This window comes from Tachysurus vachellii, chromosome 1 (genome assembly GCF_030014155.1).
Source record: "Tachysurus vachellii isolate PV-2020 chromosome 1, HZAU_Pvac_v1, whole genome shotgun sequence".
Classification (NCBI taxonomy): Eukaryota; Metazoa; Chordata; class Actinopteri; order Siluriformes; family Bagridae; genus Tachysurus; species Tachysurus vachellii.
In genome coordinates, this window is record NC_083460.1 from 26,501,498 (window position 1) to 26,522,574 (window position 21,077).

At 41.6% G+C, this 21,077-nt stretch overlaps 1 protein-coding gene across 4 annotated transcripts; it reads right to left on the reverse strand.

Annotated features, from left to right (window-relative positions):
- Positions 1-1,834: 1,834 nt before the first annotated feature.
- On the reverse strand, positions 1,835-20,986 carry midn (midnolin). 4 transcript variants are annotated; one of them, XM_060880236.1, is made up of 8 exons: positions 20,704-20,986; positions 18,466-18,643; positions 17,297-17,384; positions 17,141-17,203; positions 11,220-11,681; positions 11,013-11,133; positions 10,602-10,916; positions 1,835-4,795 (listed from the first exon to the last, which is right to left on the reverse strand). In XM_060880236.1, exons 1-8 carry the CDS (start codon positions 20,762-20,764, stop codon positions 4,533-4,535), a joined length of 1,551 nt encoding a protein of 516 aa, XP_060736219.1. In that variant the 5' UTR covers positions 20,765-20,986; the 3' UTR covers positions 1,835-4,532. The 4 variants fall into 4 exon arrangements, with proteins under 4 accessions (XP_060736219.1, XP_060736244.1, XP_060736237.1 ...); XM_060880261.1 differs by lacking the exon at positions 20,704-20,986 and adding an exon at positions 20,459-20,477; XM_060880254.1 differs by lacking the exon at positions 20,704-20,986 and adding an exon at positions 18,976-19,307.
- Positions 20,987-21,077: the final 91 nt, after the last annotated feature.

The window sequence follows — 21,077 nt, forward strand, 5'->3', positions numbered from 1 at the left end:
TTTCGATTTCAGCAACGTTTTTTTTTTTTCTCAGCAGCCGGAGGCAGATGCAAAGCGGCAGAACCAGGCCGTCTGTTCTGGGAAACTCGCTGAGCTGAAATCGTAGTATGACTGGAAACTTGACGAGCATGGCCCTTTCACCCTGCCTGTTAAGCAGATCTTGCGTGTGTTGATTGCAGGGTTGGGTGTATAGTGCAATACTTTCACAGCAAGTACTCAGAAGCCTGGTTTTGCCCACAGATGCAAAAGGTTGGCTATTAATGGTGCTAATAAGCTGGTGTTAGCCCATTTGTGACTGAAAAAAGAGATATGCGGAAGTTCCAAGAACAGTGAACTGTATAATTAAAGCAGATGCAAATGTATTACTTTAATGGTTAAAAAAGTAGCTAAGAAATAGTTTCTTGCCATCTAATATACCCCTGGGCAATTAAGGCTAATGAGAGAGTACTTAACAGAGTTTTTAACAGAATACACATTGTCAGAACAATTTCATAATAATATGGTAATGAGAAGAAAAGCATCTCAAAATTAAACCTCGTGCAACACATTGAGAACCTTGAGGCAAATGAACTACAACAGCTTCAGACCACAATGAGGTCCACTCCTTTCTGTCAAGAACAGGTACCTGAATCTACAGATTGGATAGGCTCACTGAAACTGGACAGTTGGAAAAGATTAGTAAACCATCATCTGGTCTGATGAATCTTAATTTCTGTTGAAACATATATATGGTACTGAATTTAGCATCAGCAGCATTAAATTATGGACCACACCTGCCTTGTATCAACAGCTGGCTGGTGGAAGTGTCATGGTGTATACACCAATCAAGCATTGTTTGAATGTCACAACCTGTGTGAAATGTATTACTGACCATGTGTATCCCTTCATGGGATTTTTCTCATTTATATAATGTATGTTTCCAGTATCATATTATTCCAAGAATATGGCAGTATGTTATGTGATCTTCCTCTCAGTAACCAAATCGGAATCCCACAGAACACCACCGGGACATGGTAGACTGGGAGATACACAGCATGTGCACCTGAACAATCTGCAGCAATAGTGTGATGCAATCATGTGAACACAGACCATAACCTCAAAGCAATGTTTCTAACACTGTGTGAAATCCACTGCAAAAAGAATCGAGGCTATTCTGAGAGCAAAGCGGCGTCCTAACACAGTATTAATATGGTGTCCCATATAAAGTGGATTGTGAGTGTGTTATGGTAATTAGGTGTCAGTAAAAACCTAGATAGTATGATACAAATGTAGGACAGCCTGAAATAGAAAGTTTCCAGTGTAAATTGAGTTATCTGTACTTCATAGTCATGATTTCACATGATTGCAGTGTAGGAATGGTGAAGAAGACTTCAACAAAACATATCTAATGTCAGCCCCTAATTACCTGTTTCCTTGCAATTACTGCAGCATTTTTTTTTGTATGGGGGGCAGGGGGTCATGGGTAGGGTTTAGCATGAAATTCTATTTTTTTTTTAAACACTTATCCAAGCTCCTATATATATATAAATTTATATGATTTTATACATACATTCTATATGGAGCTTAAAATCATAACTCCACTCTCGTAGAACCTCGATTCTAAAAATGTCCGTTCCTTAAATAAGCAATATTAAATAAGTAAGTAAGTAAATACTTTAGCTTGAACCATGCTTGTTGCTGTACTAACTCCTTGCACTTACTCTTCCGTAATATGGCTTTTGCTTGATGATCATCTTGACTAGCCTGCCTAACTTAAGCTTGTGATTCTGCTGGACACTATTTTACGTTCTAAACATAATATAATCGGGACAATTAAAGACACAGACCATAAAGGTGCTTTCTTTCAATTTATTACCTAAAAAAAGAAAATGTCCTATCACAAGTCACACTGAAATGTATTGCTTAAGAAAAAAATATATTTAGATACTTTCTTTTGTTGTTGTTTTTAAACTTGATTATTTCCATTATATTCCACAAAAACAAATCAGGGCACATGCCCTGTTTCGCCTTCTCCCACTTAAAAAAAAAACTGCACAAAGAAATACATAATTCACAGTTACCATTTTGGTTTTTATAAATTAATACAGTCACACATGTGCTACACCGGCCTATAGCTAGAACATTGTATTTTTGACTCTTGTTATCTTTAATTGTTGGCTACAAGAAAGAACAGGCAACTCAAATGATGTGAACTTCAACAAACTGTTTAGAAATGCCCCCCTCCCCAGTCCTGTCCCCTTTGACAGCCCACTCTCAAGCCTAGCTCAATTTTTTTTTCTTCTTTTTTCGTCATTTCACATATAGGTGAGGCGCACACAGAGTATATTTGATAAAGATATGGAAATTAAAATGCTTTTGAATGGGACATTTTGTCCTATGAAGTGTGAGGAGGAAGGAAGTGCATGTAGTAACTTGTCCTTAAAGGACACATCCATTAGGAGTCAGGGCACTTTGTTGCTGCAGCACTACAGCTGTACCTTCCTTATTATTACTATTTTGAGAGTTTTTTTTTCCCTTTTCCTTTCATTTATAAATTTGTTGCTTTTTAGCTTCTTGGTGGTAGGACAGATTAGGGCTTAAAGGACTTGATTTTTACAACAAAGAATGGAGCACACTAATAAAATTTGAAGCCATTGCCATTACTTCCAGGTAGTGCTGAACATTTGAGGAAAAAAAAAATAATTATATAATTCAACCAGAGCTCATGATTTCATTGCTGATGGACCTGCTTTCTCCCCCCTCCTTTACCAAAGGGCAATTTTTAAGGCACAGAAGCCTTTACATATTAGAGCCTCCACCTTCAAGAAATGAGAGTTGCCCAAATAACTGGAGGAAATTATGTTTTGACAAAAATGCACATACACACACAAAAAAGACAGCAACAACAGCAAAAAAAATCCCCATCTAATCCCCTAGTCCCTAAGTGTATGTCTGTGAAAGTTAAGGCCACTTGAAAAAAAAAGGGAAAAAAAAAAGAGACTAGGTTCAATTCAGGCAGGTAATCTCATTGCAAACTCAGTGAGTGCAATCACGGTCTTCTTTTCACTTTTTTTTTTTTTAATTTTTGACTATAGTCTCGAGTCAGTAGGAGTAGATGCTGGTCCAACATCATTGTGGCTCCTGTTTAGAGGCTCGTTTTTGCTGGGTTGCTAAAAATGTTCATTTGCTCCAAGCTCATCAGTCTGGGAATGATCCATGAACAATGTGAAACAACCAAAAGAGTCCTGCCCTGGGGTTTGGTTCGTCACTGATATGTAACGCCATTTCTTTTAAGCAAATCCCAAGCAAATTCCTTTGTTTTTTTTAAATACAAATTCATTCATGCATTTTTCTTTTTAAGCACCTGTGTTCCTGCATTATATATATATAGATATATTTTTTTTTTTTTACAAAAAAAAACAAATAATAATGAAATTAGCCTAATTCACACAATTGCATGCAAAGTAAAGACCTGGGGGTCTGTGGAAGGCCTAATTGGATGTTAGTGCATCTACCCATGAGGCACTATTGAGCAGGGGAAGATGGCAGCTGTAGGCCTATTGTTCTCCTCTTTCTCCATCTAACAAGACAGAATGAGGGGCTTAAACAAGGGTAATTTAAGTAGGCCATCACTTAAGAGCAATTTGCAAAAGGTTTTCTCAAGAGACTACCATCACATAGACAAGACAGGAGACTTCTCATGTGGAAGGATGGGCTCAAATGCTTTGAGGATATGTTAATTTTCTCACGAGTACAGAGAGACAATTTTTCTGGACACTTCTGTGGTAAATGCACTGGAAAAGTAACTCTGGCTGCTTAGGTAAATAGCCTATATGTCAGGTAAATATGTCAGCTTCGAACGGAACTTTTTTGAAGATGAAATCTGGCTGTCTTTACAATTTGTGGCAGTCACTACACCAAGCTGTACCATTTCAAAATCAAAAGATATCTGAAATAAAACCTCCTCATCCGTAAGATTAGAAACCTGAATGCTATGTGGGTAATGCTACATATTTGTTTCAAAACAGTAAATTGATTAATAGTAATAAAAGCATAAACAAAAAATCATCCCCATTCAAGATCTGCTTCATGGCTCATAAATTGTGAATGCCCCTGTGGGAACGGGGAAAAAAGAAAGAAAGAAAGAAAGAAAGAAAGAAAGAAAGAAACAGAAAAAAAACATGGGTTTTCTTGATAGGTTTTCTTTTTTGTGATAGCTGCATTTGCCCTGGATGGATTTCCATCCCTGTGTTCTCCTGGGGAAGGGAGATAAAAAATGAAAATACCCTACACCATTGTAGTCTGCTATGCTCCTTTCTTGCTTTTACTTCTTGTGTCAGGTTTTTCAGTCCATTTTTGTAATCATAGACTGACAGGGATACATGGTAAAGGTCAGTTTAACTTCCTTTGTGAAACAAGTCTGTTTAAAGGGAAGCATACGATGCTTTTGGGGTTTTTCCTCAGTCAACACCAGCCTTACAGTCTCATATTATTCCTGTTCCTGTACAAAAAAGCTAACTCCACCGCAGCTTCTCAGTTAAGACATGGTTGTTTCAGGCCATGATGAACTCGGACTTCATGTCGGCCTTGACGTCAGGTTTCCATACAGAGTCGTCAAAGTCCAGGTCGAGTGAGCCTTCGCTAGACATGCTGCTGTTGCTGTTGCTGCGTCCAGCCTTGCGGTTGGGGAGCCACTGGTAGGGAGCACGAGAGTCCCTCCGAGCCTTCCGCCTTAGACGCTTCTGCTGCATAAGCAGCTGCAGTCGCTCCACCTTACAGCGTGTTGCTCGGTTCTCTGTCTGCCTAAGTCGGTCACCTGCAGAGGGAACAGAGAGGAAATTAGAGCCAGGTTCCAACTATAAGTAGCATTGCATTGCAATTTTTGTTAGAACTCTGATATGGAGTGAAACTCATTGTGTGACTGTTCACGGTTTAGGGAGTGAAGCTTCAGCTCTCTGAATACATGTATAACTAGCTCAATATAAGCAGAATTCAGCTTGAGTGATTAGGCTAATGTTCTTAGAAAGACAAACAATCTGTTTAAGACTCTAATGCACAAACTTGCATTAGCCTGCAGTATCTTATATCAGCAAAGTGTTTAAGTGTGTGGCTTTTCTGACACTCTTATCGTGCAACGTTCAGAAGAACATGACCTTGATGTTTCCAAGGACAAAACTGAGCAGCAGATCCAGTAAAAGTCACCAGGAAAAAAGTGTCACTAGTGTTTCATTCGCATGCAAATATATTCTATTGCTTATCAGTTCCCATCACTGGAGCTTCTCTAAATGCATTTTTCTTGTTGGTGTGCCTGTTGGTACAGAAAACCCTGGGGTTTTTGCTGCTACAAGCGTCAGACCACACTATCCTGCTCAGCTTTAATTTCATTTATAAATATATTCAGAAGGATGGAAGGGAAAAAGCAACCACAATCTATTAGCTAGCTCCATTAGGATCTCTTCCAGAATTAAATAATGAAATAACAGGCTAGAATGTCAATAACCCAAAGCACAGACCATCTTTCATTGGGTACTCCACACATACACACACACCCGCAGCAGCAGCAGCAGTAGCTTTTAACATGGATCGATGGCAAATTAAAAAGACCTATTGATTAAACCTTAGCTCTAGTGCGGCAATCCATCTCCAGGCGAGGACACGGCTATTGGCTTTCAATAGAAAATGCAAGCGAATGGAAATTGTAAGCGAAGTAGACCAGTCCCCCCTTCCTTTTCCTAGCCTAAGCTCATTGAACGAGTGATCACTCGCCCCAACTCCCCCTGAGTAAAGAGACACCCCCCATCTGCTTTTCGAAAAACAGGGGGACTACAGGGAGGCCCACATTCTGGCATTATACCTCTGTGGAATGGGGAAGCGTTGCTGCCCAAATCCATCTGTTTCTCTAGCCAGTATTAAAATGAAAGGAGACTTTCTGTTCTTTGTGTGGTGGGAATATTACTAAAAAAAAAATCACCTGCCTTGTCTGATGAATTGATATTCATTCAAGATATAAACAAAGACTCACACACACACACGCACACACGCACACAAATAAATGTAGGGCAGCAACCCTCACCTTCATAGTTCTGATGATCAGGGTACCAGGGATGGGAAAAAAGCTTATATACTTTTGCATGTGCTTGAGTTAAAAGGGGGGGGAAAACACAATGTAGAAGCTCAATAGCAGAATGGACCATGACATTAAACATGCAATGTGCTGCATATACAATGAAATCGAAGGACACAAGGAAACCATGCCAAGCTTTTTTGTTTTTCCTTTATAAGATTCAGCATCGTTTCCACACATATGGCCAATGGAGGCACTGATGCCCTCCTGAAAGGCAAGAACCTGGCACAAACATATGGCTGCTCGCTTAGGGAAATGTGAAAAGAAGATGGACTTAACCTGCATGCTTGTTCGCTTGCTAACATGCCCTCGGCATGCTTGCGTGCTGAAAGCAGTGGCCTGTTGGGGGTCTCTAGTCTCTGTTTATGGCAGTGGGGGTTATTATTAGGCTGTGGCTGGGAGCCATCCTGCAGTGCTTCCTGACATGAGTGCAGAGAGGGAGAGATGAAGCGAGAGCCTCAGGGAGAAAGGCCAGGCGTCAGGGGTGGGGGCTGGGAGTAAAAGCAGGGATACATTGAGAACAAAGGCAGGAGAGTGCAGTGAAAATGCCCTCTTTCCTTCAGTGGTTCATGCTTTTAAAGCTCCTTCCTTTACGGAGACCCCGGCATACTGCATGTATATGTGCACTTGGGACTTGGGGCAGAAAAGGAATGGAGATTTCTTTTGCCTTTAGCAATCATGAGTGAACAGAGGAGGACACTGATGAGGGAGACAAGAGCCTGAGTAAACAGAATTCCATCTTCTCCATGCTCACCCTCCCCATGCTAGCCCCCTCCCATGAGACCCTAAGCTGAAGCTGTGTTGTTTCCATGTGAAATGCATGCTGCAGTGTCCTCAATCACATGCAATGCACCCAAGGGTTTGCGGCCCAAATCCTGCATAAGAGGGGGAAGACGAGAGGACAAAACAGCACAACCTTCATGTTGTGCAGCTGTTCAGCCCAAACATGACATATACACCTGGCCTTCTTCTCCATTCCCAACCCCCACTTACACCCACAACCCTCCCCCAGAACAGGGGTATCTGAGGGACAGAAATTCTGTGGATTTTAGCTGCAATATTTTCCAGCCTCTTGGAATATTTTTGCTTTTTTTTAAGCAGTGTGACAACATTGTTTTTCTTAAAAAGCAGTACAGCATTTTAAAAAAAGAACAGACTTTGCTTTGTGTATCTGGGAAAAGAGGCTGATGCATGAGAATGTATTGATCGCTGTATTGAGGGAGGAGGATTTAGCCCAGGCCCACATGCAGATGTAAGGGGAGAATGAAAATGGAAAGAGAAGGAAGGGGGAGGGTGGAGAAGGAGAAAGTGAGAAACACACACACGAACAGAGCGAGTGTGTGTGAGTGAGAAAGAGGGAGGGAGAGAGAGAGAGAGAGAGAGAGAGAGAGAGAGAGAGAGGAGGGGTGGAGAAAGAAAGAGGGGCGGAGAGACAGACAGACAGAGAGAGAGAGAGAGAGCAGTGAAGCAAGTTGTGGGCATTTGGTCAGTTATGGAAGAATTAAGGGGTTGTTGTGAGCCTTGCCTTGTGAAGTAGTCCATACTACTATAATTGAGCAGGCCCAGTAATCAATGCATTGTAATGCATTGTTGTTTTTTTTTCTATTCTTACAAAAACCTTTATACCCTTGAAGCTGAATGCTACAGGTTCCATCAAAAGGAGATTCCTTAGCAGTACTGGTGCAAAATGCTGTTTCACCAAGTCCTAGATGATCTGATGGCATGTCATTATAATACATATTTTTTTTTAATGGTGCATACCTCTGTTTTAATCCAGTGTAGTATTGTTAATTCCCACTAGCTAATCCTTTACTCTTCTATGACATGGAGCCAACCACTAAAGAGTTTTAACTGCTGCTCATGCAACATTAAAGAACAGCTGAATGCACTAAACTGCCCTCTGATATTTATATGAGCTCACAGATTGGCTAGTGTGATCAGGGAACAGAGAGATCAAAAAATATGAAACCTGAACATTATTGGGTCTTGTCGGGATTTCTGAGTTACGCAGGAGCAAATCAGGGGTAGGCAAATGAGAACTGACATCTTTGTTTCTTGACAACAAATAAAAAATCCTATAGACTAGGCACATACTCATGTCCTATTAATTGCTATACCCAGCTGTATTCCAGAATCAGAGGGTGCTGTTGTTCAATTTTCCAGCTGCAGCATGTTTCTAGAGAGCTGGGAGACTAGCCAGCTCTGCTTCAGGGTGAACACAAGCTCAGACGGGCTACACTGCAGAGGATGGCCATTGTGCTCGACCATCTGGAGCATTAACCAGGGGAGCAGCCAGCCCCTCCATCTTCGTCCCCTCTTGGATGTGATGCCATCAACGACCCTACAGGGAGCCAGCATCTAAAATAACTGTTATTTGCATATCGGGAGCAATAAAGGGCATTACACAGCGGTTCTATACAACCCTGCCCAACAGTCGAGCTCAGTTACAGCCTCACAGCAGCAAAAAGGCAGCCTGGGGGGCTTCTTATACACTTACCATTGGCAGAGCTGCACCAGGGAATGAATTATTGAGTGGCGGGTAGGTCAGAGCTCCATAGTGACCGAGAAAGAGGCCTGGGGCACTCGATGGAGCAGAAAGAAATCTGCAAAAGTGGCAAGCAAGTCACTGGGAGAGACAAGCCACAGCTCTGTTTAAACAAGGGAAGGCTGAGGACAAAGAAAGCCGAGATTGTGACATTTCACGTGCTCTGGAATGTACACAGGAGCCGGCAGCATTTGCTTTTGGGTGGATTAAAGGAGTGACTTGAGGAATTTGAGTGGTCCCCGCCCTATTTTCCCTCTCTTTTGCACTCTCTCACTCTTTCTCTGAAGAGCAACTCCACCCAGCCTTCCCGAACACAAACTAAACTAACCTGAGCTGACAGATAGGGAGGGGAGAAGAAAGCATTCCTCCCCAACCCCCTGCACACTCTATGCTTTTTCAGACTCAATTTGATCCCCCTTTTAATCCCTCTGTTGAACTTCGCAGCCAAGGAATATAGGGGCTAAATTGTTGTGTTAATCGTCAAGCTTTCACTCTTTCTTTCTTTTGTCCTTTGACTGTTTATTTCTTCAGTTACTTTTTCTACTTTCTTTTCCGTCCTCCATTTCTATGCCACTTGAATGGGACAGACCAGTTGATCTGTTGAGCTATTTAGGTACACTAGTGAAAAAGAAGGGAAGGCCTATGCTGGGCAGGGAGCACAGTGACCCCACTGAGCCAAGGACTTCAGTCACCATTCGAAAAAGCTCTCTCCATGGGTAACCTTCCCCCCCCTGGGGTTCAGTATCTACTTTAACCCCCATTGAAAGGCCCCTTCATGGCAAGTATACTCAAAGATCGAATCTAGGCTCAGGGGATGGGGGTGGTAGGGATATACGTTGCTTTCTTTATTGATACACAGACAGAAGAAGTAGCTACAGAGAATCAAGAGACAGATTTATCCAGAAGCCATTGAACAAACTGAGGTGTCCCCACATGGCTGACTTGGTTACAGGTTGTAAAGCATGTCAGTTAAGAGGTGCTAAAAGCACCTGTTTTCTGTGTCTCTCCTAAGACAAAGATAACAATAATTAATAAACAGACAGTTGGCAGCACTGTACTGAAGCATGCAGGAAGCACCAATTAGTTGGTAGGCATTCGCTGCCCGGATATAAACGATTTTTATGAATGGGCCCTTGGTACATTCCCCCCTCCTACCGACCACTGAATACAATGAGCATTCTCTCAGAGCTCATGTTTCTTGTATAAATCTCTCTATTTAAAGGCCAAAAAAGAAAAAACAAGGCGTCATTGAGGAGGCCTGGCTCGCAGTGCATGGATGGTTTTTACAGATGGAGCCCAAGTGCTTGGCCTGCCAGAGTGGAAACAGTAGGAAGGCCCATTGACTGGAAATGTGGGAGTGGAACAAAGAAAGGCTGATGATGGAAGCAGGGGGTGAGTGCACAGAGCACACACAGATAAGCTCTGTATTATCTTAGCGGAAGTGAAGACTCACAACCCCCTCCAAAAGAGTTTTGTTGCAAAAAAATCATAGAATTTCTCTGATAATGGTATACATTCGGCACAGTGTTATGCTAAACAGGCTATCATTAATGTAGACCATTTCTTCATCCAAAAGCTCAGCCCCTTCTATCTACCTGACACACGACAGTGAAATCTATCTTAGCTGACTATCTCCCTCAACCACCCTCCCCCATTCATTTTCTCCAAGAGGAAAGCTGACACCATCGGCACACAGAGACAAAGCCAGACGTGCTGCTACTGCCAGAATGCAACCACTGATGCCTGACAGAACAAGCCTGCTGAGAAAGGCAGTGGAATCCCTAGACAGCACAGTCTTCATCTCACTCTACTCCCTTACTACTTCTCCATTTTCTACAGCACCACCAACACTATGTTTCAGTATCACACTCGGTTTCATTATACAGTGCCACACTCCATTTCTCATCAGTATATTAGAAGTGACATATACAATGTTAAGGTGATGTTACTCACCAGGAGGTTTGCACATTCGAACTTGGCTCTGGCACTGCACCAGTGGGTGGAGAGGTGCCTGGCTCACAGATGGTACAGAGGTAGCTTTAGAGGATATGCTGGCAATCTCGGCTGTGGATGGAGGTGAAGGTGGAGGCGAGGGCACCGGAGATGCCACACCGCCACACTGTGTCTGGTAACGGAGCTGTGTGAGAGAGGCAGGCATGCCCTGGTAATGGCGTGTGGCACTCAGGAGGTCATTCAAGATCTGCAAAATGGTGCTGATGTCACGCCGCGGCCGCCCACTGCTATCCTGGCAGTTTGGATGCAAAGTGCCTACAGGGGCAGGAGGAAAGAAAAAGGTTAAGTGCTAAAATGAAAAACAGAAAAAGCTAATTGACATGTACAGCAACTGTTGTGGGGGTTTTGTACCTGAAAATGTTCCAGAGAAGACTCCTGGAGCATGGTTGACGAAGCTTTCAATAATAGCACCTGGTTTACGGGAACGAGACGGTGTGCTGCAGTTGCCTGTAGCCTTTGTGGTGCAGTTTCCCTACAGAGCACATGAGTAAAATAGTCAAAATTCTGCTGGTAGGTTAAGTTAATAATCCATATTAGGATTTGGATGGATTGACTCACCTCTGGACAGGGGCCAGTAGAGCTAGAGCTGCTAGCAGCGCTTTGACAAGCCAGCAAGGGTTGCTGTGAACGGAAGATGCCTTCTGGGAGATGCGATGTGCGGGGTGTGGTACTGCAGTGCCTGGACGTTGAGGCGGGATACATAGGGGGCATAGAGTGGCCAGATGGGGAAGAAGGAAATGGTGTAGGGCTTACAGGGCTCGGTGGAAGTGTTTGCGAATGGTGTGGGTGTGTGTGTTGGTGAGGATTGAGAGATAGTCGGCTCTGAGTGCCAGTAATAGCTGCAGCACCTGCTGAATGTCCTGTTGTGCCATCAGAGCTACTACGTGTGACTAGATGCCGATGTTGCGACTGCTGGTTGCCCGAATGCTGTGCTGCCAACTGCAGCTGGACAAACATCATGTGATCACCCACACGCAGGGCCAGAGTCAGAGGAGAGCGACCAGACAGGAAGTCGCTGACCTATAAGCAGGAAATGAGTAGGGGGAGAAAAGGGAGGATTTAGGAATGTCCCAATGTACACTCAGGTCAAGTGATTTTGGCAAAAAGGCTCAATGAAAGCAAAATTGCACACATTGTTTAAGGCAATAAACTGCAATTATGTTAAAGTTCATGCACTCTGACACACACAAACACTCCCTCATTGCTGAACTCTACCATTCAATATACCCACAAAGGACCAACTTCTGTCTGGCCTTGGGCCTTAAAATTCCACTACAGAAACAGGATGCAGACCCACTTGCCTAGCAGCCACATAATGGACAATTGTTTGAGGGCTCAGAGTGGAAGTGGAAACCTTGCCCATTTGAGGAGTGCCCAGAAAGGAAAACAGATCCAAGCCTGGGGGCATTGACCCCTACAAATCTGGAAGAGGAATACACTGGGCTTGTCTGGACGTGGCTCTTTATGTATTCGTCTAACCTCCCCATGGTCCCATCTTAAAACGTATAATGCCTCTGTAACCGCTGCCGCTTACAAGTTAAATGGTTTGGGTAACTAGAGTTTCTTTTTCTTAATTACTTGGATTCCTATTAGGCATTATTTTAAGAAAGACTTATAACAGCAAACTACAGCTTTATTAAAAGGACCCTGGGATTCTGCTCTTTAGAGATTACAGCCAGATGGTTCATTAATCCTGGTTTGCACTGCAAAAAAGAAAAACCACTCAGAACTCACAATATCAGAAAATGTTACAGAAAAATAAACAACCATTTAATTTTGGGATATACAAACAGTGTTTACATCAAAAGAACATGATGTTTTTAGATGAACTACAGCTTTGCACAAATTGTATAAAAATCTTTCCATCAGGCTTGTTTGGTTGACCTGCTGTTAACCTTTTCACCGGGGTCTCCCCACCATTGTGTTCCTCCCTCGCCGGTTTTGTTGTACTATTTTTCCATCAACAATACACACATGACAGCTAAATGACCCTTTTCTGGACCTTTCCAAAGCTCATTGTCATTCATCAATGCCTACAAATCTGGAAGTGCAGTATATGATTACATCTACATAATTACTAAAGCTTCATTACTTGAAATGACTAATATTTTTCACATTAGTCTGTATAACTTTGAAGCTTGAAATATGTGGGAAACTCCATGCAAAGGTCATTAATGAGTCACCTTGGGTGGTGGGTAGGGAGTACGCGTGCACTGATTGACAGCTGACAGGCAAACAGTAATCGTAACTTGCATCAACCTACACAGTTCAGGCACTTTAAAGAAGCCCCTGCAATAGCTGTGTGAATAACAGCTTATGAGGTGAGAGGCAGAGGGCCTCCACTTCAACCGTGTGACTACATCATGGAGGCTGTGGTTCAAAACCCACAAGGAGCTGCATGTTTTGGGACTGTTTGTCTGCAAGTTGGACTGCCAGACTCCACATTACCTTACAGATCAGTCCTGAATGAGCCAAAGAGTCTCACTGACTCATATGCCAGCTATCAATGCTACCCACATAATAAGAGAGTGCACTAACAGAGCAACTAGCAAAAGTGGTCCTAAGAGGTGAGTACAAGCTGCAGATGGCAGAGACATTTAGCACAACACAAATAGACTGTCAGTACCTCACCTACCACATGCTTCTCTTACATTAACAACAAATGTACACAATGGAGCAATTGTTTTAGTTTTTTAACTGTTATGTACCCGGATATTAAAACCACCAAAGGACACAGATGTTTTTTTCCACATGAAGAGTAGACACCAAGGAATGGAAAAAAGGAACTAAAACATATTAGAAGGCTATTATGGAGAGTGTGCAATAAAAATTGTAAAATAACCTTAGTCAGCTACCATGTCACAGTCATCCTCCATTATATATATACACACACAAACACACACACACTGTATGTGTGTGTATATATATGTATATATATATATATATATATATATATATATATATATATATATATATATATATATATATATATATATATACATATATATACACATACACACATTTTATATATATATATATATATATATTTATTCAAAATGATCTCATTTCCATTCAAACATACCTCTTTGTTTTAAAGGACATTAACTCTGTGTTTCTGATCAGATCTCTTATTAGGCTATAATGGCATATTCTCAAGAATCTTTGAAGTCATTTGACCTTCAAACTGAGCACCAATCCTGTCTCTAGCCCTCGTTGGACTTTAGTCTGGATACAATGAAGATCAAATCTATTTAATTCAAATCAGTGAATTACTTACGTGAAACATAGTTTACATTTAAGAGACTAGAGCTACCATATTTTGTCTACCTTTCATCACATTTCAGCAGCATTATGTGCTGCAGTGGGCCAACGTTGATATGCAGTGAAAGGACAGAAAAGGAGAGAGGAAAGTGGCCTGGATGGGGGAGAGGCACCGAGTTGAGGTGGTGGGGGCAGGGTGGCAGCAGAGTCGAGATGCTGATGAGAGAGCTGATGAAATATTCAGTGATAACCAGACTAGGACCCTTCGTTTTCCTCCCTTTCTCAATTTCAGCTGCTAGCAGTGTTGCATCAGGGTAATCTTTTACACAGCACAGAACACTAGAGCTTAAATATAAAACAAAGGCTCCATTTTTATGGTCCATATAATGACGGGTCAAACACAAAGTTACAGCATCCTGTCATAGGACTAGGTGGGGGAAGAAAGTACAATAACAGCTTATTAAAGTCTAGCATCGACATGCAGGTTTTGATTGCTCCAGATTTCTCTTGATACACAAACATACCCAGAGGTTCAGGATGAAATAACAAGGGTCTGTAAAGCAATCAATAGCTTGCATTATCAAAATCCTGCAAAAAAGGCCACCTTCAAAAGAACTGACTGAGGGGATGCTGACCTGTTCAAGATCTAACTGAGGGGGGTTGGGTGAGGAGGTGGTGGTGGTGGTGGTGGTGTTATGGTTTGCAATTGGGTCAAAACAGGGGGTGACAGCTGGATTTGATCAGCTGAATGATTACAAAATCCAGAGTGGCATGTCTGATGGGCTGCCTGCAATAGCTTCTCTCATCCCCCTTTCGTTTCTATATCTCATCTGAAGCCAACAATCAAATCGCTTTGAGGTTTTTCAAGGGCTACAAAGGAGCAATCCACTTTGACTTTGCGTGGTACTCCTGCTGCGTCCTCTCTTTCCCTCTTTCTCCCTCCCCCGTGTTCTGCCTTCTGATCAGAAATATGCACTGTGAAGGCTCAACACCTTCTGAGTCAAATGGAATTGGCTCAAGATGGGTGAGAGACACTGCTATAAGAGACTTTAATTTGACATCTAGAATAGTGAGGCACGGCTGTATTTCTGGCACATTTTTTCCATCCAAATGACAAGATGATTTTGAATGCCATGAGAAAATTTTGCATTCTTTTTTCAATTCCAGTATATTACCAATGATTTAAAAGAATGACGATGCCAGTCAAATTCTTTGAATTAAAAGCATGGTTTGCAAACCAAATAATCGAGTCATTCTATATACTACACAATGTAAATGTTCACATTTTTGATGATGGTTCTGTAATTTTAATCTCAATACAACTGAGGAAGACTGTGTTGCAAGAAGCCTTTGTGTCCAGCTCTCTATTTTTATCTCCAGCCAACATGCAGTGTTCTGAGTCACCACTGTCCTTTGTGGTAATTTCATATGAACTCCACTAGGTACCATGTGATGTGTTTAGAGAAGCCATTTCTCAGCCTGTGCTTATTCGTCTTTGGGCTTGGTGGGATTGACAAGAATTGGGACAGTAAGGGTGACCTGCCCTATATTGTAAGATATTACTATTTGCATCTGTCCGCTTTCAGACACGATGGTGAATGTTCTGGTTTCTTCTGGAGATGCTCTGAATGGTGTTGATATCTCTGATAGCGGTTTATGATTAGGAAATCTGCTCCGAGAATAAAGGAGATGGGCAGGATGATCATTATTTCAGCATAGGGTCTGTGACACCTAATGTCAACCATATTAAATCAGATATCTTGATAAAACCATTTTATTTTTTGGTTCCTGTAAACTGACTGTGTGGTTATATTAAGTGAAGAAAATGCTTATGGATGGAAGTGCTAGACTGAATTCATTTAAAATGATGTACTGCATATTTTAGTCCAGATTCCCTTTTCCTTCTATTTAACACTGGTTAGAGGGGAGAAAACCTCAAAATGTCAATGAGACATGAAAAACCGCCACAACCTCAAATTACAGGGCTGGAGTAACAAGGGAAAGGACTATTCCAATAATTGGCAGTCTTCCTTTTCCATAAAGTACACTATCTGATTACATGGAATGCAAATATAGATCATTCTCAGGAAGCTGCCTTAGTGTCCTGTGGCTGAAAGCCTTGGAATCCTGACACTGTAAGGCAACCCTGTCTACTGTATCTCTAACTGTAAGCACGTTTCCAAGCACATAACCTGATCTGATTATGTGTGCGCACGCACGCACACACCATATATTGGGTGGGTAGATTTAATCCAGAACTGCATTGTGAAACTGAATGCTGCTTTGAACTGAAATTAGGTGACCAAAAGTGTCCTGGTGGTTATTTTTCTTTTAATCAGACACTATTTGCACCAGATGCTTACATTCATGCAGTCATAAAAAGTGTATGCAACCACTATATATTTATATCTGGCTTTTCTAAAAAAATAAAATAAAATAAAGACCTTTGTACAATTTTATCAGTGGAGAATATATCCACGAGGCTTGTGCTACTTTATTGAAGTTGAAGCACAGCTGCTTTTCATGGCCATAAGAAACAGCCGTAGCTGCTGTGAGAAGGTGTGCAGCATGAAAGGAATGGTGCAGTCGCTAGTCAAACCCCAACATACACCTCCTTGTTCCTCCTTTTACTGATAAACTTGATGCTCTCACAACACTACAATCTAACATCAGCTCTTCATTTTGGCAAAGCCAGGATCTTCAGAGAAAATATTAAAAGCCTGCTGAAGACAGACTGTATTTCAGCAACATCGCACGTGACAACAAACTGCCAATCATTTGCTCAACACAATGACAAACAGGATGTCTACACAGTCCAGCCCTAAAATGCACTAATGGATTTTGAACTAATGCAGTAATGCAGTTTTGCAGTATTGTATATAGAAATAATAAAATAATAATGCCTATAAATGCTGATTTCTATATAGTAAATTGACCCTTGAAGCATATGGCTGTTACAGAGATCCAAGTCTTTCTCAAGTGGGTGCTACATAGAGCCTGTCTGGGCTTGTCTTAGCACTGCCATGTTGCCAGGAAACTAAAGGGTGTTTCTTAAAATATGCATACTAAGCATGTGGAGGTCGCAGAGTAAAATGTCCTTAACTTCAGCCCTACCTTTCTCTGACTCATGCCAGACAACAAAGAAGCAACCCCCCTACTCCCATTTAGGATTGCAAACACATTAACAACCACATATAAGATACATATGTAATGCTTACCTGTGTTTCAGTCAGACTCTCCAAAGCCTGCATTACTGACTGCTCAGGTCTTGATGCTTGAGACTTAAAAGAAACACAAGTAGGAGTCATTCATTGTATGTGCACTCATTTGCACAAAATTAAAAATTGGTGTGAAAATGCCTAGCATTCATTTACCATTAGACCTGCTTCAACTGTTGGAACAAGAGTTAACTTGCTCCCATCTGTAATGCCCAAGTCCTGAAGCTTCCCTGAACTCAGGCGCCTGGAAAGTACACAGACACACATTAGCTTACTCATTTTACTAGAACAACATGAAAATAAAACAAACCTCTATTCATGTCATTACTGGACAATGATACATCGGATGTAATTTATGACAGAAAGCTCCATCAAACTATGATGCAAGTTTATCAACAAGTTACTCATTCAAATATATTCAGGTTCTTGCTGGGTATTTGCCGTCATGCTTCATGGCTACAAAACCAAAATAAAACCAATGACAAGGTTTGAAAGTTATGGTTGATACTTTAACCACAATTCATCTAACTCAGCCTTGATCAGTAGGCAATGCAGAAGGGCAACCTCACATTGCTAATTCACCCGTACACACATGTGCTAAATGTTGCCTCTTGCTGAACAAAAGGGACATAGGACTTTGCCCAGAGGCACCTAAGCCAGGGCGAAGCCAAAAGCACTGCCTTGGTTTTAAAGAATGATGTAATTTGGTGGTGATTACCCATAGAGGCTGTTAAATTGACCCAATTCAAGGTGAAAACAATGCAACTGTTAGGGGTCATTTGCAAGTGACAAAGAGGCTCTCTTTCTTTCCCCTCCCAATTCTACCACCTTTGTGTTATTGTTAGGCGGTCTGAGAAGCTCGCCGAAATTAACATCACCCTCCCTCCTTTTTATTCCCAACATTATGGACGAATATTTAACACATTGTGAGTCTCTGTAGTACACCTGCATTGTCTTGGTTGTACTTTCAAACGACTAAAATTATAAGCAGAAACCTATTAAAGGGGCTTTTCTCAGATGTCAGCAATTCAATAACTTCTATTAATGCAATACATGTCCCAGTACATGGTCAGTTTGAGATGCTCCTGCAATACTAATCCGACAGAATGTTAAACATTTTGCCAGAAAAATTCTAAAATTATAAAAGCACATGTTATTATTGTTATTATTAACTAAATAGAATTAACTTAAGAATCTAATCTATGACATGTAAGATCCCAGCTGACCTACTGACCTCTTGGACATACTAGATTAAGGATGGTTATTATTATTATTATTAGGCAGAATTATTATTATTATTATTAGGCAGAATCAGCAATACTCACGTCTCTTTGTGAAGCAGTGCAAGTCTCTCTTTGGGCACCTTGAGCCTCTGAGACAGCCTCCTCTTGAGCCCCTCCACGGTCTCCTCTGCGGGGAGGCAGAGCTCAAAGCGCGTGCCCGTGGTGGAGTGGATGTGCAGGTTCATCGGGGGCGCGCTCGGCTGCGGGTCCATTCGAGAGCCTGCGACGCGTGCAGAACAGAAAGCGGTCAGACGGTTCCGTGGACTTTTTCCACTGCTTTTCTTCCTTATTATTTGTTTAGTCCCGACACAAACCAAGCGCTAATATATTCCCAGAAAGGTGTTGGGACGCGGAAACGGTTAAATCCTACGTGAGGTCCGTGAGAGGGGCTCCGGCGCTTTAAAGAGGGGACGCTGAGGGGATTTAAACGGTTGTACTCAAACACACGGAAAAATCCCTGCACACACAAGACGCGTTTATTTATTCCTCTGTTATGTCGATATACAGACTGAACAGTTTTCTGCAGACGAAACGTAAAAACCGTTAAATTACCCTCGACGCCTGCAGACCGCTCCTCGCGTCAGACGGAGCCTCGGCTTTCTGCGCTGTGGTCCTCTGTGCTGAACCGCCGGGCTACGGTTACACCGACCTACCATAGGCGGTCCTAACGTAATACGTCAGCCGGTTCAACCAATCATGACGAGAAATCTACACCGACGTGCCCAACACGCCCCGCCCTCTTCCTCTGCCCAACGTCTTTTTTTGACTCATTGAAGACGAATCCTGGCTAAAGTGGGCGAGGCTTAATCTCCTTAGCAACGCACGAGTTCCCGCCCACTCTGCGTTTCTAAAGCCATTCATAACAGTTAAACTGCTGCGAAAACAAAAAGAGACCCGGCACAACCTCGTTTCGGTGCTATTCATAGCCATTAACATAAGGTATCGTGCCAAAATAAATGTAACCCACCCTACTGCTTATTGGTTGTAACAGGTTAACTGAGTAGTTTCAGTTTTAGCTGTTTTATGATTGAATCATTAGCATATGCTAATATCGTATAGTCATTAGCATATGCTAATCTCGTATAGATTACACCTGTAACGAGAGCCATCGTTTGTCCAATAATTATATAAATTATGGTACAAATATTGCAATGATCGTTCATATTATTTATTAATCCTATTCATTTATAACTCAAGCAGAGAACTCAAAACGACTGCTGACGTCACTCATATATGACGTCACTCTCTCTCTCATATATATATATATATATATATATATATATATATATATATATATATATATATATATATATATATATATAAACTTTCACTTCTACATATTACTTTCTAAGTCATAAAATTCTAAGTCAAGAAACGACTATTTAAGACATTAAAAGGCTATAATAATTTAGATCCAAAAAAAACCAACAGTCCAACTCTATTAATCCAACGTTATAGAGATGCTCAGCGCTCCAGTCATATCAGCTATGATGGGAAACACAGACACATATATATGACTACATAGATATAGATATAGGGGTCCTGTAGTGTCTGAGTTTCCACGAAACCAAAATAGATACTCGATCGCCTACCAGTGGTGAGCAAAGGCATAAATAATTCAGCTTTCAATCCCAAATACCTTTCTATTGAACATATAGTGCACTACAAATGCAGTGGAAGCCATTCTTATTTGCTACTCTATGCAGTGTCGGCAAATAAAGTGTTTGGAGCTTCAGCCATATTTTGTTAATAACCACACACACACTACTAAATATAAACCATATACAGTGGTCACAGCGTCTATCCATGCATTGAGGTCGGATAAACCATCTGAACAAACAAAAACTACACACCTTCGTCATATTAAAATTAGAGTGTTTACGTCACAGATACGAACATTGTTGGAGTAGGTTATTATTATGATTATTATGATTATTATTGACACCTGATGTAGCATGTAGCTTAATAGTAAGCCACATTCGTTTTATTAGGTAAAAGATAGACAGTAAAGATAGACAGTAAACCCTTTCTGTACCTTTGTGGTACAGTTTGGTACCAGTGCCTGAATAACTCAAGCTCAAATGATCCTAATCTTGGATCTTCCTGGCACTAACATCACCAGATCAGGATCCCATTCCATTTTTCTTCCCAACAAACTCGACATCCTGGATGTGTAATCCTGTAATCAGGATTTTCAGCACAGTATCGAGTTCAGACGCGTGAATATAACACCAGGGTCCAGATGTGCGTCCAGATGTTAACACCAGATGTTAAACTTACCGATTATAGTGGCGAAAACCTCAAATCTCCGCGATTCCTGAAGGTCCCTCGGTTTCGGCATGTATTGGGTGGGATCTGTGTTAGTAATATGCACTAATCCACAGTCTTATAGCCTATATAGTTATATATCCAATAAAACGTGCGTGATTTTATAATTCAGCCTCCGAAACCTATGAGCTGTGTAAGAGCCGTTATAGTCCTTTTAAAGAAGTAGCAGTAGACACCGGTATTCCGGTCCTGTTCCGACGTGACTACTTTGCGCTTATTTGAGTCTATTTATAAGGTCCTGGGTTGAGGGAAGACCGATTACTACACAACCTATCAAACTTTTAATCCAACCCGTATTCCGATAAACCCCGCCTCTACTTGGTGAA